Here is a 12607-nt window from a genome sequence, read left to right on the forward strand (position 1 = left end):
CTCCGTTCATACAATTCATGATCCTAGGAACTGCCCTACTCTTCCACACTTCTCTCAATACATCATACTTGTAACCTAACTTGTGCTGAACTCATTGTAGCCCAACACATTGATTCGCTAGGCTGATAATTTCATTTAGTTTTCTCTTAACCACTCGGATTCATCCACACCCCCAGTTATTTGTGTTTGTATTCACACGTCTGTTCCAAATATTTTTTTACACATTCTCCATATCGTTTCCATCATCCTTAAACAAATTTTCAATCCTGCATGCATTCGATTCATCCCAGCTGCTAACTCTTCTGTGCATACATTAAATATGGCTGCTGAAAAATATGTTTAACAATTGTTTTCTATCTATCGCGAGTCAAAAGGATCAGTTGTAGCGTGTCAATGGTGAACACTTTCCGCCTTCCCGTGATGATGTCGCCGATCCAAGATGTACCTCCAGCCTGGGGCGATAGTGCATGGGTAGATCTGTTTCTTTGAGATCTTAGCTACATCAAATGCAGCAACGTATTACATCAACAGAAAATAACATGTGCTCAGAATATTCAGATCATTATTATATATCGGAATCATGCTCTCAAACTAGTCATCTATCTATCTATCTATCTATCTATCTATCTATCTACCTACCTACCTATCCCGTCTCACCTGAATATTCATCCACACGCCGTACCATTAATATTGATCCCCGTTCAGAGTACCCGGAATGTAAATTGCTATTGGCATCACAATTTCTGTAATCCACATGACAACACGGCTGGTGCGGAAAAGTGTCTAGCTCATGCATATTCTACAAGCGTTTCGGCGTCCTTTGCACCGGTGTGGCAGCGCAAGCATATAATTTATACCCGTGAATGAATCCCCAGAGGTACCTTTGAAGTCTGTAGCAAGCCGGGGATGGATATATTGATAGATAGACAGACAGACAGACAGAGATAGATATAGAGATAGATAGATAGATATAAAAAGAAAGAGGAAAGTAAAAAAAAAAACGCACAGTAGATAGATAAATGCATGCACACATAAATACATAGCAAGGTATATAAAAATAATCACAGAGAAAAATGAAAATGAGTGTAAGGTAATAGGGCCAGCTGGATGAGTAAAAGATAAAGAAGCTGACTGACTTGCCGACTACCAGAACGACTGACTACAAGACGATGTACGCTAATTTATCTATCATAAGTACAACGGAAGTGAGAAGGTTTTTGCAATTTTAAAGTTTATTTTGCGAAGAGAAGGAAAACAAATTATACCTACCCTTCATCGTGTATTTTCTGTGGCTGAAAGAAATATAGGAGCTGAAAGGTCATCTATACAAATACCAATATATTTTTTTTTATTAATGAATAATTCAACAGTCTTGTTCACACTCTGTACAATAACGTACACAAAGTCCGCAGTCTCTTTAAACTGTACACGACAGATCTGAAGAGTTGTTCACATACTCACAAAGCATCGTGAAATAAACCTCAGACGGGCGAGGGGGAAGCATTATTTAGCATTTAGAATACCTTTCTACATCTCACCTTGGTAGGAGAAATTAGCATATACAGCCCTTGCCGTACATGGAAGGATGTGGTATTAAGTTGTGAGACATGTTTCCTTTTGTCTCATAGACTTGCAGAGAGGAAGGAAGACAGGGCAGTAATTGGAATGTTACTGGCTGGTTGGATTCTGTGATCGGCTGGGATGGGGCGGGAGGGAAGTGTGGCGGAGGCTGTGGAGGAAGAGGAGGAAGAGTAATGAGAGCCGGAAGAAAGGAAAACAAAGGACGATCGATGGTCAGCCTTAAAGGAGGATAAAAAAAAAGAGGTAAATGGAGAAAACAAAGGGAAAACTAGGAAATAAATGAGATTAGATATGAGAAATTGGAGGAGGAGGAGGAGGAGGAGGAGGAGTTGGAAGAAGAAGAGGAGGAGGGACGGGAGGAGTAAACACAAGGTAAAAAGAAGACACTAGACAAAGCTTTCGTTGGTCTGTCTAGTAGTGTTTATTTTGAGGGTGTAATATTTGTGGGTGGAGGAGCCGGGCACTCGGGGTAGGTCGGTGGACAGAAGGGGTTGGGTCAGCGGGGTATGGTGGGGCAAGGTGGAGCCGCTTCGCTTTAGGGGCTCCGAGGCATGCATGGGTATTAAATGGGGCGAAGACCCTGAGAGGTGAGAGGTCTGCTGTAGGTTCGTGGCTCCTGCGATATGAGAGGAGTCCTGCAGCGCTCTGGTCTCTGCTTCTTGACTGGCTTCGTAGGTGAGTGCAGGCCGTGAGAAGACAGTGTGTGAGGCGCTCCTTGGTGGCGGCTGTGGGCGGCAGAAGAAATTATTAGGATTACACACGTGATTTTTTTGCTATTCCGTCTTCTAAACTTCCATTTCCCTTGTCTCCTGCTCCTCCATCTGTCTCATCACTTCTGCAACTTCCTCATGCTCCTCCTCTTCTTGTCATTACCCGTATATCATCATCACTTCTCTCATCACCACCCCCCTCGTTGTCATAACCATCGTCATCATATCTTCATCAACGCAGCTCTCACTCTTCCTCTCCTGTACTGTGCGTGGTTTGAATTCGAGAATTACGAAATGGAGCGCGGCCAGTCAAAAAGCATCATCCGGTGGGGTGAGCCGCGCAGCCAATCACATGCCATTCACTTCCACATTACAGGCAGTCACACATGCCTGTCCTGTTTTACTGGACTCGGGGAACGCGCGCGATTCAGTTTTAAGGCATTATGACTTTCCTGCGTAAAGTTTTCTCTCATTTTGGACGTGTATGTTTCCATATAACATAAGGAGCGCTTGTTTGAAATTATTTTACAGCCTCAGCTAGGTATGATTTATAAAATCTGATGGCTTAGTAAAAATTCGTCTGAATAATCTTTTTACAGCAGAATATCAAATTTGCAGATCCTAGTCGAGCAGAAGCCTGGCCTGGCCAATCGGTGCAAACATGGTCCATCTACAAGGCCTTGCTCCTAAGCAGGTTTATCAGTAAACGGGAAATCTTTGCTCGGTGCACGGCGACCCGGATGGAACAGTCGGCCCTGTATCTCCTACTACGGAATTTCACTTCACCACAGACTCAAAGGCTCAAGTGAAAGAGATCAGCATCGGAACAACGCAATGCATTGAACACTCCCCAACTCTGCTTATATATATATATATATATATATATATATATATATATATATATATATATATATATATATATATATATATATATATATATATAGTGTGTGTGTGTGTGTGTGTGTGTGTGTGTGTGTGTGTGTGTGTGTGTGTGTGTGTGTGTGTCACCTTTACCTGCACTTCGTGAAGGGGGCTCAACAGGCCCGTGTCGTCGGGGCATGGCTCGGAGGGGGCGTCGGCGCTGCTGGGGGAGGACATCACTGAAAATTGAAAACGCTTATATTACGTTGGTTGTCCGGGGATGGCTCTACATGCACGATAAAGTCAGCCACAGATGAAATTAATTTTCCTAAAACATAAATTAAGAGTGGGGGATTTTATGTTCAAGAAGAGGCATGGAGGGGGAGGAAGGGGGAGAAGTGACGCATCCCAACGGCAAGATATTAAAAGAGGGCATATAAAAAATTAGTCACTGTCCAACATGTCAAATGGGAACACATTTTCGAAATCTATGAGCAGTGAGGGAATGTGGAATGTGAAGGGGAGAAGACAAAACGGTGTAGGACTAGTCGTTAAGTGAAGGGGGAAGAGTAATGATTTTATGAATTGTCGTGTGTATGAGAGCGTGGAAAATTATTAAACTATAAGAGGGAGAGAATGGAAAAAAAATAATATTGGCAGCAAAAGTTGACGCGGTGAGATTCACATCTGTGCATTCTAACTTGAAAAAATGTTGGCTTTATGAGTGTATATAAATGTGAAGCATTGGATTTATTAAGATGTAAGAATATGTGGAGCAAGCAAGAGGGTGACTCCTTACTAAGACGGAACGGTGGTGAAAAAAACCCCATTAAGACATAGATAAACGACCAATAACCTAACGTGACCTGACCCAACCTAACCTGAAGTACCCTAACTTGTCCTGAGCTAACCTAACCTAATCTAAACTATCCTAGCCTAACCTGACCTAACCTTTGTAACTTGATGTACCCTAACCTGTACTGAGCTAACCTAACCTAATCTAAACTATTCTACTTTAACCAGACCCAATCTTTAGAACTCGATGTACCCTAACCTGGCCTGAGCTAACCTAACCTAATCTAAACTATTCTAGCTTAACCTGACCCAACCTTACTTAACAGATAGGCAGAGGTACATAGATACAAAGATAGATAGAAATACAGAGACAGTCAGACAGACGGAAAGAAAGACAGACACGCGGAGAGAGATAATACATTTACAGTTTGGCCGGCTGGAGATGCATTCCCTAATTGCTAAAGGAGAACCGAGAATGACAAGGAAAAGAATGAGAGAAGATGGTGTGGAAAAGAAACGGACAGACAGAAAGATAAAAGGAGAAAGGAGGAACTTCTGTGAGGAAAATTCGCCAGGCAGAAAAAAAAGAAAACAATCCTGTCTTTGAAACGTCTCTAACTCAGAAATAAAAGTTCTCCCAAGTTTATTTTTTGTCTGCATAATTTAAGTGAAATATTTGGGTTGTGTGTGTGTGTGTGTGTGTGTGTGTGTGTGTGTGTGTGTGTGTGTGTGTGTGTGTGTGTGTGTGTAAAAGTAAGACACGGATGCATGTACGTCACTATATGCATGCGTAACGATGATGCGTGCGTGCTGTATTGCGTATGTGTACTACCTTGGAGTGTTCTGGGAAAGCTTTCACTTCCATGTTTACCTTCCGCATGGTGTTTGTTGTCCGGGCTGACCGCGTCCCGAATGGTGCCTCTGCGGCGGCACCGGGAGCGCGTCGCAGCGGCCAGCACCACCAGCACCAGAATGAAGCCGCTGACGACCCCCACGAACACCAGCAGCAGGGAGGAGGACTCGACCAGGCCCGTGTCATCTGCAGGAGCGAGAGGGAGTAAGAGGTCGTGATTACATTCTTAATTTCTTGGGTTTTCTTGTGTGTGTGTGTGTGTGTGTGTGTGTGTGTGTGTGTGTGTGTGTGTGTTTTCATTAGTTTACTCGGGGCTATAAGTCTGGTGTGTTTACATACTTTAATTACATTTCACCTTTTTTTCTACTTGCATAAAACTGGTGCAACTTTCATCCAGGCCGGAGAAGCTGGCATTCGCCCTAAATTTAGACTCAATTACGGGTTTAATTAAGACGCACTTATTTCACTCATCAGGAGGACCGAACCTCCTCGTGGTTCAATTTGCGCATTTTCAAATGAAAAGTTTTATTTCTATCCTTATGACCTTTTCCATTCCCCTAATCAATACTTTGCTAACATTGTTTAGTGTCCATTTTATTAGTATCGTGTTGTTCGGCGTGTCCAGTATCTGTTTGTATACTGCAAGGAATATTTCTAGGAGTTTTCCAGAAGTTCGATCCTAGGAGCTTAAAAGAGCTATATAAGAGCGTACTGACTGGCCATCGCGAGTCCAGCACGTGATCAGACCGTGGGGTGAATGACATCAGCCTCGCTTTGTAATGGTAGCTCGTTTAGTTCACAACCGCAATGACCCACGTTAGAATCTTTCTCCAGGTGGGAAAAAAACCCACATTGAGCACGTCTTCCAACTTCCACAGCACAACACAGGTACCTGTCCTAGTCAAGGAATTTTTACTTAGCATTTTGATTTAAAAAAAAGGGCGAGAAAACAACCGTTCTGATAATTTAGAAGGATGGAAAAAGTCAAAGCAAAAGAGACTGGACACAGCGAACACGAGCAAGTAACTTCTTGATGTGATTCTGCTTTTCGGTAAAACGATAAATTATTATTCTGCTCTCCTCTGAAACTGGAGAAAGGTCAGTGAGTACTTGTTCATTTTTATGCGGACTACATAACCATGTTGAGTGACTCTAGATAAATGCATATAGAAATATAATAGAGGTAAATGCAAGCGTATACTTACTAATCTTGTTTTCGGCGACCTTGAGAGCGAAGCCGTGGATCAGGTAGGGAGCAGAGATGCCTCGGGTGTTGACGGTCCGCACCAGCACCAGGTAGTCCTGCCCCGGCGACAAGCCTCCCACCGTGAAGGAGCTGGATGGCGAGGACACGTTGGCCACCATCTCGTGACTGCCCGCGTCCCTCACCTGGCAGAAGACGACGGTAGCGGAGGTTGTGGAGGTTGTAAACATGGCGGTTGTATCGAAAAGGTGGGGGAAGCTACACATTATTTATGGTGTAATGGTTATAGGGGAAGGATTTCACGGGATAAAGGCAATTCATAATATGCAATTTATATGTATATAATCTCATGGTAGTAATCATGCTGAATGTAGAAAGCTACACTGCATTTTTCTGACGTACCCAGCAACTTTTGAAGGCTTGTCATTTATTGGACAGCTGCTTTAGTCAGTCAGTCTGCCGCTCATCTAATTGACTTGAGTCTCCACGCTACAATTTGTTATTATATTCTCTGCAGCTCACCAACGTCGCGTAATACTTAGTTTCTTCATCATTGGGCAGTAGTGTGATGCTGGATTACGACCAGGTTACAAAGTTCAAATCAAATTAATGAAAAGACCGATAATACGAGTTCAAGTTCAAGGCGAGTTAACATTTTTTCACACTTCATTCATTACCTGTTAATTTCTCACGGAATAATCGGGCTGGTATATCAGTCAACAATGGTTGGGGCTTTGACCTTGTTCTTAAGATTGTTAATAATAATAAGCTCCCTCTTCACGACGCGTCACAGGCTCAATTTCATCCTAATCGCCGCACAAGCCACAGGTTACAATTCAGTGAGCGTTCTCTTTAACCAATTTTTTGCGCAGATAACCATTTTTCCCGTTCACTTCTCCCTAATTTCATTAAAATTTGTAATGTGCTTCCAGATGAGATTGTTTATCTTAATGACATTGGTAAATTGGTAAAAGCCAACGCCCGCCTGTTAACTCATTAGGCATTATTTTTGTCCACCTTCTCTTCGTTTTATTTATTTATTCTTTTTTTTTCACGATTCCACATATGGCACCGGTAGGCTTCCTTGGTGGGGGACTGGTGGTCAGTCGCAGCCCGTTATGGTGCAGGGAAGTGTTTATAGTGGCGCCATCTTGCTTGGCTCACGCTGCCCCCCCGGAGCTCATCTCTATTCTTTACACTACTTTACTGTCACCGTCTGATCATTGCGGGGACTCTGTCTGGGTCTACATCAAATTCTGACTTTCCTTTTCATGGATCTCAATAATAATAATACTAATACTAATACTACTACTACTACTACTACTACTACTACTAATAATAATAATAATAATAATAATAATAATAATAATAATAATAATAATAATAATAATAATAACAATAATAAAAATAATAATAATGATAATTACAATAATAACAATAATAATAATAATTAGAATGAATAAATGAATGAAAACATTTTATACAGACACATACCGTATAATGATAACTATTATACTTTTATATTTTATTTTACGGAAGCAGCGCTTAGCGGACTTGGACAATAATAATAATAATAATAATAATAATAATAATAATAATAATAATAATAATAATAATAATAATAATAATATTAATAATAATGATCACGTGATAGAAAAAGTTATCTTGGATAATAGAATGTTATCAGATACGGGTGGAATTCAGTAACTTTCAACATCCCGTTGCAGGCGACAGACAACTGTGGAGCTGCACCGCCGCTGTGTGTCGTGTGTGGTGGGAGTTTTCCGTGGTGGTATTTTTTTTTAAAGTAACGGATGCAGCTCAGGGGCATAAACAAAAAAGACAATCAACAAAAAGGCCGCTAAGCGATGCTTCTGTAAAATAAAACATAAAAGTATAATAGTTATAATAATATGTGTGTCTATATAAAACGTTTTTATTCGTGTCTCAAAAACAGCATACCAACAACAACGATTTTTAGTATGAAACTGTTTTATTTATTTAAATATGTCTGTTTGTTTGCACGTTTTATTGTGTGTGCTTTTATGTGTGTGTGTGGGTGTTCCATTTGAGAGAAAGAAAGAAGAGAATATAAGTAGTCATTTACATGTTTAACGCGTCCGTATACAGCAGGGAGAATAACCTCCCTGAGGCAAGAATCCCTCCAGCGGCAGGGGCGTGCTGCGTGAGGCTCAGGGTCATATTCTTAAACATCTCCTCATCCAACCTCATATATTTGACAAGCCTTTCGTAGGAGTTTTGGGCATTTCCAAGAGTAGTTCATGGCCTATCTGGTAACTTGACCCTTCTTCTGTCAAATAAACCTAAAAAAACAGGCAATACAGCCCGGGTGATCTCCTTTTCGGCCTTTGGAAATATATGATGTGAGAGGCGAAAGCGTCAGACAATACGGCCCTGAGTCAGTGTCCGTCGGCTCTCCGCACGCACTGATCGCCGACAGTCAAACGAATAAACTGCGTTGGAATCCAAACTATTTATACGTAATTAACATCGCGTATGCCTGGCTTGGTACGCACGGCACACGCGGGCGGGAGAGCTTCATTATGATTTAATTTTCGAATGAGTTAAAAATGGCTGGAGTGTAGTAAACAAACTGTGTGAATATGTATACGTGTGTGCATGTGCGTGTGTTTGTGTGCGTGTGTGTGTGTGTGTGTGTGTGTGTGTGTGTGTGTGTGTGTGTGTGTGTGTGGCCAGCCTATGTTTCTCTAATTGCAATCGATATTAAAGGGAATGAAGTATTAAAAAGCTTAAATGCGTGAATAAATATGTTTTGATGGCCTTTTTTTCCTCCCTTTCTATATATATTTTTTTCTCTTTCTCTTTAACGTTGTTTTTTATGCAGTCTTTTTACAACCTTTACCTCCTTAGTGCTAATATTCCATCAAATATTTATTTTGCATTCGCCTTAAAGCTTGTATTATCCTCAAACAGGTGTCTTGCTTCCCCAAATATATTGCATCTTTTATTTTCGTTTTCTTTGAACCTTTTTCTTTGATTCTTCTTCTTCTTCTTCTTCTTCTTCTTCTTCTTCTTCTTCTTCTTCTTCTTCTTCTTCTTCTTCTCCATCTTCTTCCTTCTCCTCCTCCTCCTCCTCCTTCATTTGCGTGATTTCGTGGCTTTGATACGCGTCTTTTCATTGCAAGTCGCCCGTTTGATTCCTATTACGAACAGACTAGAGTATTTAAATCGGTAAGAGCCAATAGCCCATGCAGATTGAAAGCCGACGACACTAAGATTTCCGAACAAAATAACAAAATGAATATAACTTAAACTATAGACATATGAGGCATTAAGGATCTCTTAAAAACACAAAGGATAAAATAATCAAGTTTTTTGGAGGATAATGTAAATTCAGTCAACCAGTGCGGCGTCTGAGGCATGCGATTCAGCTAAGAAATAAAAATTCTAATACCGGTACTACTACTATTACTATTACTACTCTACTATTACAGCTACTACTACTACTACTACTACTACTACTACTACTCTACTATTACAGCTACTACTACTACTACTACTACTACTACTACTACTACTAAACAATCATCTCTATCTAAAATTAATGTTAAGTCCCAGTTTTCTTATTCTTCATCTATTTTGTTCCCCCTCTTCTCCCTTTTTATATTCCATTTTTTCTTTCTAGTCCCCTCCTCTTCCACCTGCTCTCCGTCTTAATCCAACAGCACTCTGATACTCACGGTGGCGAGAAAGGTTTGCGGAAGACCCCCGTCGTGTCCGGGAAGGCAGGAAAGCCCCAAGGAAGTCGCGCTTTGCTTAACAAGCGAACACGAGACTGGCTCCTCGGGGGGACCTGTGGAGTAAGGCGAGACAGGACTCACTTTTAATTTAGGTTACTGTGTCATGCGTTTTGTGTCAGGTGTCGTACATTTCATACCAGCGAAAGTTCTCTTGATATGATAGCAGGGAAAGGTCTTTTCTCCACTATTTACAGGAAGGAATTGAGGCTCGACAATTTGCGAAAGAGCTGCACAGTGATGAAATGGAAAGGCTTTAGCACATTCATATTATACTGTTGAAAGGGGACAGCAATTACGACATTGGGATAAAGTGGACTATTAAAGGGAACAAGCTAAAAGGGCCTGGCGGTGGAGGGAACGGTTGAAGACAGAAAACAAGGAAGAGGCGACAATGAGAAGTTGTTGGCAGCGGAAGTGTGTGGCTGATTTGTGGAGAGGGAGGTGCGGAGGGGGACAGGAGGAGGAGATAAGGACACACACACACACACACACACACACACACTCACACGTGGGGGGGGGGGGGAGAGAGAGAGAGAGAGAGAGAGAGAGAGAGAGAGAGAGAGAGAGAGAGAGAGAGAGAGAGAGAGAGAGAGAGAGAGAGAGAGAGAGAGAGAGAGAGAGAGAGAGAAGGGGGCTTATTTTCCAATACATTAATTCTGCGATAAATAAAATGTACAAAGGATTGACTTCGGCTATGGCAAACTTTCCGTTACCAGGAGACTATATTCCTTTCAGCCGGCAGTGTACATAGCCAGGCTTTTTCAATGATTTTATTCTGCATAATTGCCACGCGTCTTTTGCTGTTAGTAATTACCTGTCAGTAAACATTACAGGTGGACAGACGTTACCTCGGAAAATAATGTTTTGTTGCAATATCAATAAAATAAAACTTTAACTTTTTCAATCACAATTAGTTCCAATTACTCAAGGTTGTTGAAACATTTTAAATGATTACTGTTGTCACTAAATATTTGCTTTCAGTTGAGATTTACAAAATAAAACTTGGCGATATTTTTTTTTTTTTTATAATTACGTATACATCAATTTACATGATAATATTAAAAGGTGACCGCCCAGGAGTGAAAGCAGTAAGGAGGCACGAGCCGCACTGAGAGGCTATTGACGCCTGTCCCGCCGTCATTGTTCCGAGCGTTAAGCGTCACAGTGCAGCGACAACTTCCTCCCCAAGCCCTAGCGCGACCACTTAAAATTATAGCGCCGCCAGCTTCGTAGCGCAATGGCCGGTATTGTCCGATTAAAATCCAACCAGGAATAATTAAACTTCAGAAATTAGCTCGAATGCAAATATTATTCATGTCACCTGAAATTAACCCTTTGACTTCCTATTTAATCTTATGGGGAAATCAAGTTCAAGTTTCGCAAAATGAACTCCATGAATGCATCCCTCGGGTAAAACAGGTGTCTGTATTTGCTCTTGCCACCAACTTTGTTACCTGTGTCGAAACAGCAGGAACAAACTATGACCTCTTTCACTTGTAACGAGGCAGTGGTTTGCAACAAAGCTCCCGGACACAAGGCCTTAGGAAACTTTACCTGCTTCGGTGACGGTGAAGACGCAGGGGCTGTCCAAATTTCCCAAACTGTTGCTGCCCTGACACAACACGGCCCCAAACTGGTCTTCTGCGAAGTCGAATTCATGTGGGCGGTGGCGGAGAGTGCTAACCAGGCCGCGGGTGGTGTACGACGACGCCTCCAGCTCCTTCCACCCCTGGCTGGTGTTGACGCTCCACATGAACTCCACCTGGAAGAGAAAAAGCGTGGGAATGACCTGTGGATGCTGCACCTTCATTGGTAGCAGTGTAGTGCCCTGTGGATGTTGCACTTTCATTGGTAGCGAAGAGGAAATAACCTCGGATTGTTTGAAATTATTTTTAGTTCTAATTTTATTCAAATTATCTATCACTGCTATCAGAGCAGCATTCATGTTCATTACTTTAGGTTGCTTTTAATAGCCATTCTTCATTACCATTATTATAATTTTTACAACAACAAAAACTACAACTTCTACTATGTTGTTGTTGTTGTTGTTGTTGTTGTTGTTGTTGTTGTTGTTGCTGCTGCTGCTGAGACCGTGTACTTATTACCACGAGGCCACTTTCCCGTCACTCACCAAATGCACTCCACTCCGCCCTCCACTCCATCTCCACACTCTTGACACTGGTGAGTTAAAAAGTTGTGCTCGTATTTATTTTTCGAAACAACGATTTACTTTATGACTTCTACCCAAAAGCACAGGCGCCTGTTAAACATTTACACAGACTCTAGGTTGCTGGAGCACAGTTTCAGTTTTAATAAATATAGAATAATGAACATTGCCCGTGGCATTGATTTACATCTGGTCCGTGTTTCTGGCAGGCAGTCCATGCCATGATGTTAAAGGGGGGTGTTGCGCCTGACGCGCCGATATGGGCAATGGTGACCATGTCGAGGAGGACGATGAGGATGGTGATGGTGGTGGTGGGGATGATGACGATGATGGTGGTGGTGGTGGAGATGATGATGATGATGATGATGATGATGATGATGATGAGGATGATAATAATAATAATAATAATAATAATAATAATAATAATAATAATAATAATAATAATAATAATAATAATTTTACCATTATCAATATTACCATTATTATTATTATTATTATTATTATTATTATTATTATTATTATTATTATTACAATTATTATTATTACTATCATGATCAACAATAACAACCTTAATGACAATCATCATCATCGCTATTATCGCCGCGGTCGTCCCATTTTCCGTTATCTGTAGGTGGGGCGTGAAACAGCATCCAT

At 41.4% G+C, this 12607-nt stretch overlaps 1 protein-coding gene across 1 annotated transcript in view; it reads right to left on the bottom strand.

Moving 5' to 3' along the window:
* Positions 1-1380: 1380 nt before the first annotated feature.
* LOC127001497 (uncharacterized) overlaps positions 1381-12607 on the bottom strand; it is a 113145-nt gene continuing 101918 nt past the window's right edge. The window contains exons 13-18 of the mRNA XM_050866068.1: positions 11341-11548; positions 9727-9839; positions 6006-6189; positions 4819-4986; positions 3306-3391; positions 1381-2306 (exon numbers count right to left, since the gene is read on the bottom strand). Coding sequence (XP_050722025.1) covers positions 1968-2306; positions 3306-3391; positions 4819-4986; positions 6006-6189; positions 9727-9839; positions 11341-11548 — 1098 coding nt within the window. The 3' untranslated portion in view covers positions 1381-1967. The remainder of the gene's footprint in view (positions 2307-3305; positions 3392-4818; positions 4987-6005; positions 6190-9726; positions 9840-11340; positions 11549-12607) is intronic.

This window comes from Eriocheir sinensis, chromosome 21 (assembly GCF_024679095.1).
Source record: "Eriocheir sinensis breed Jianghai 21 chromosome 21, ASM2467909v1, whole genome shotgun sequence".
NCBI lineage: Eukaryota > Metazoa > Arthropoda > Malacostraca > Decapoda > Varunidae > Eriocheir > Eriocheir sinensis.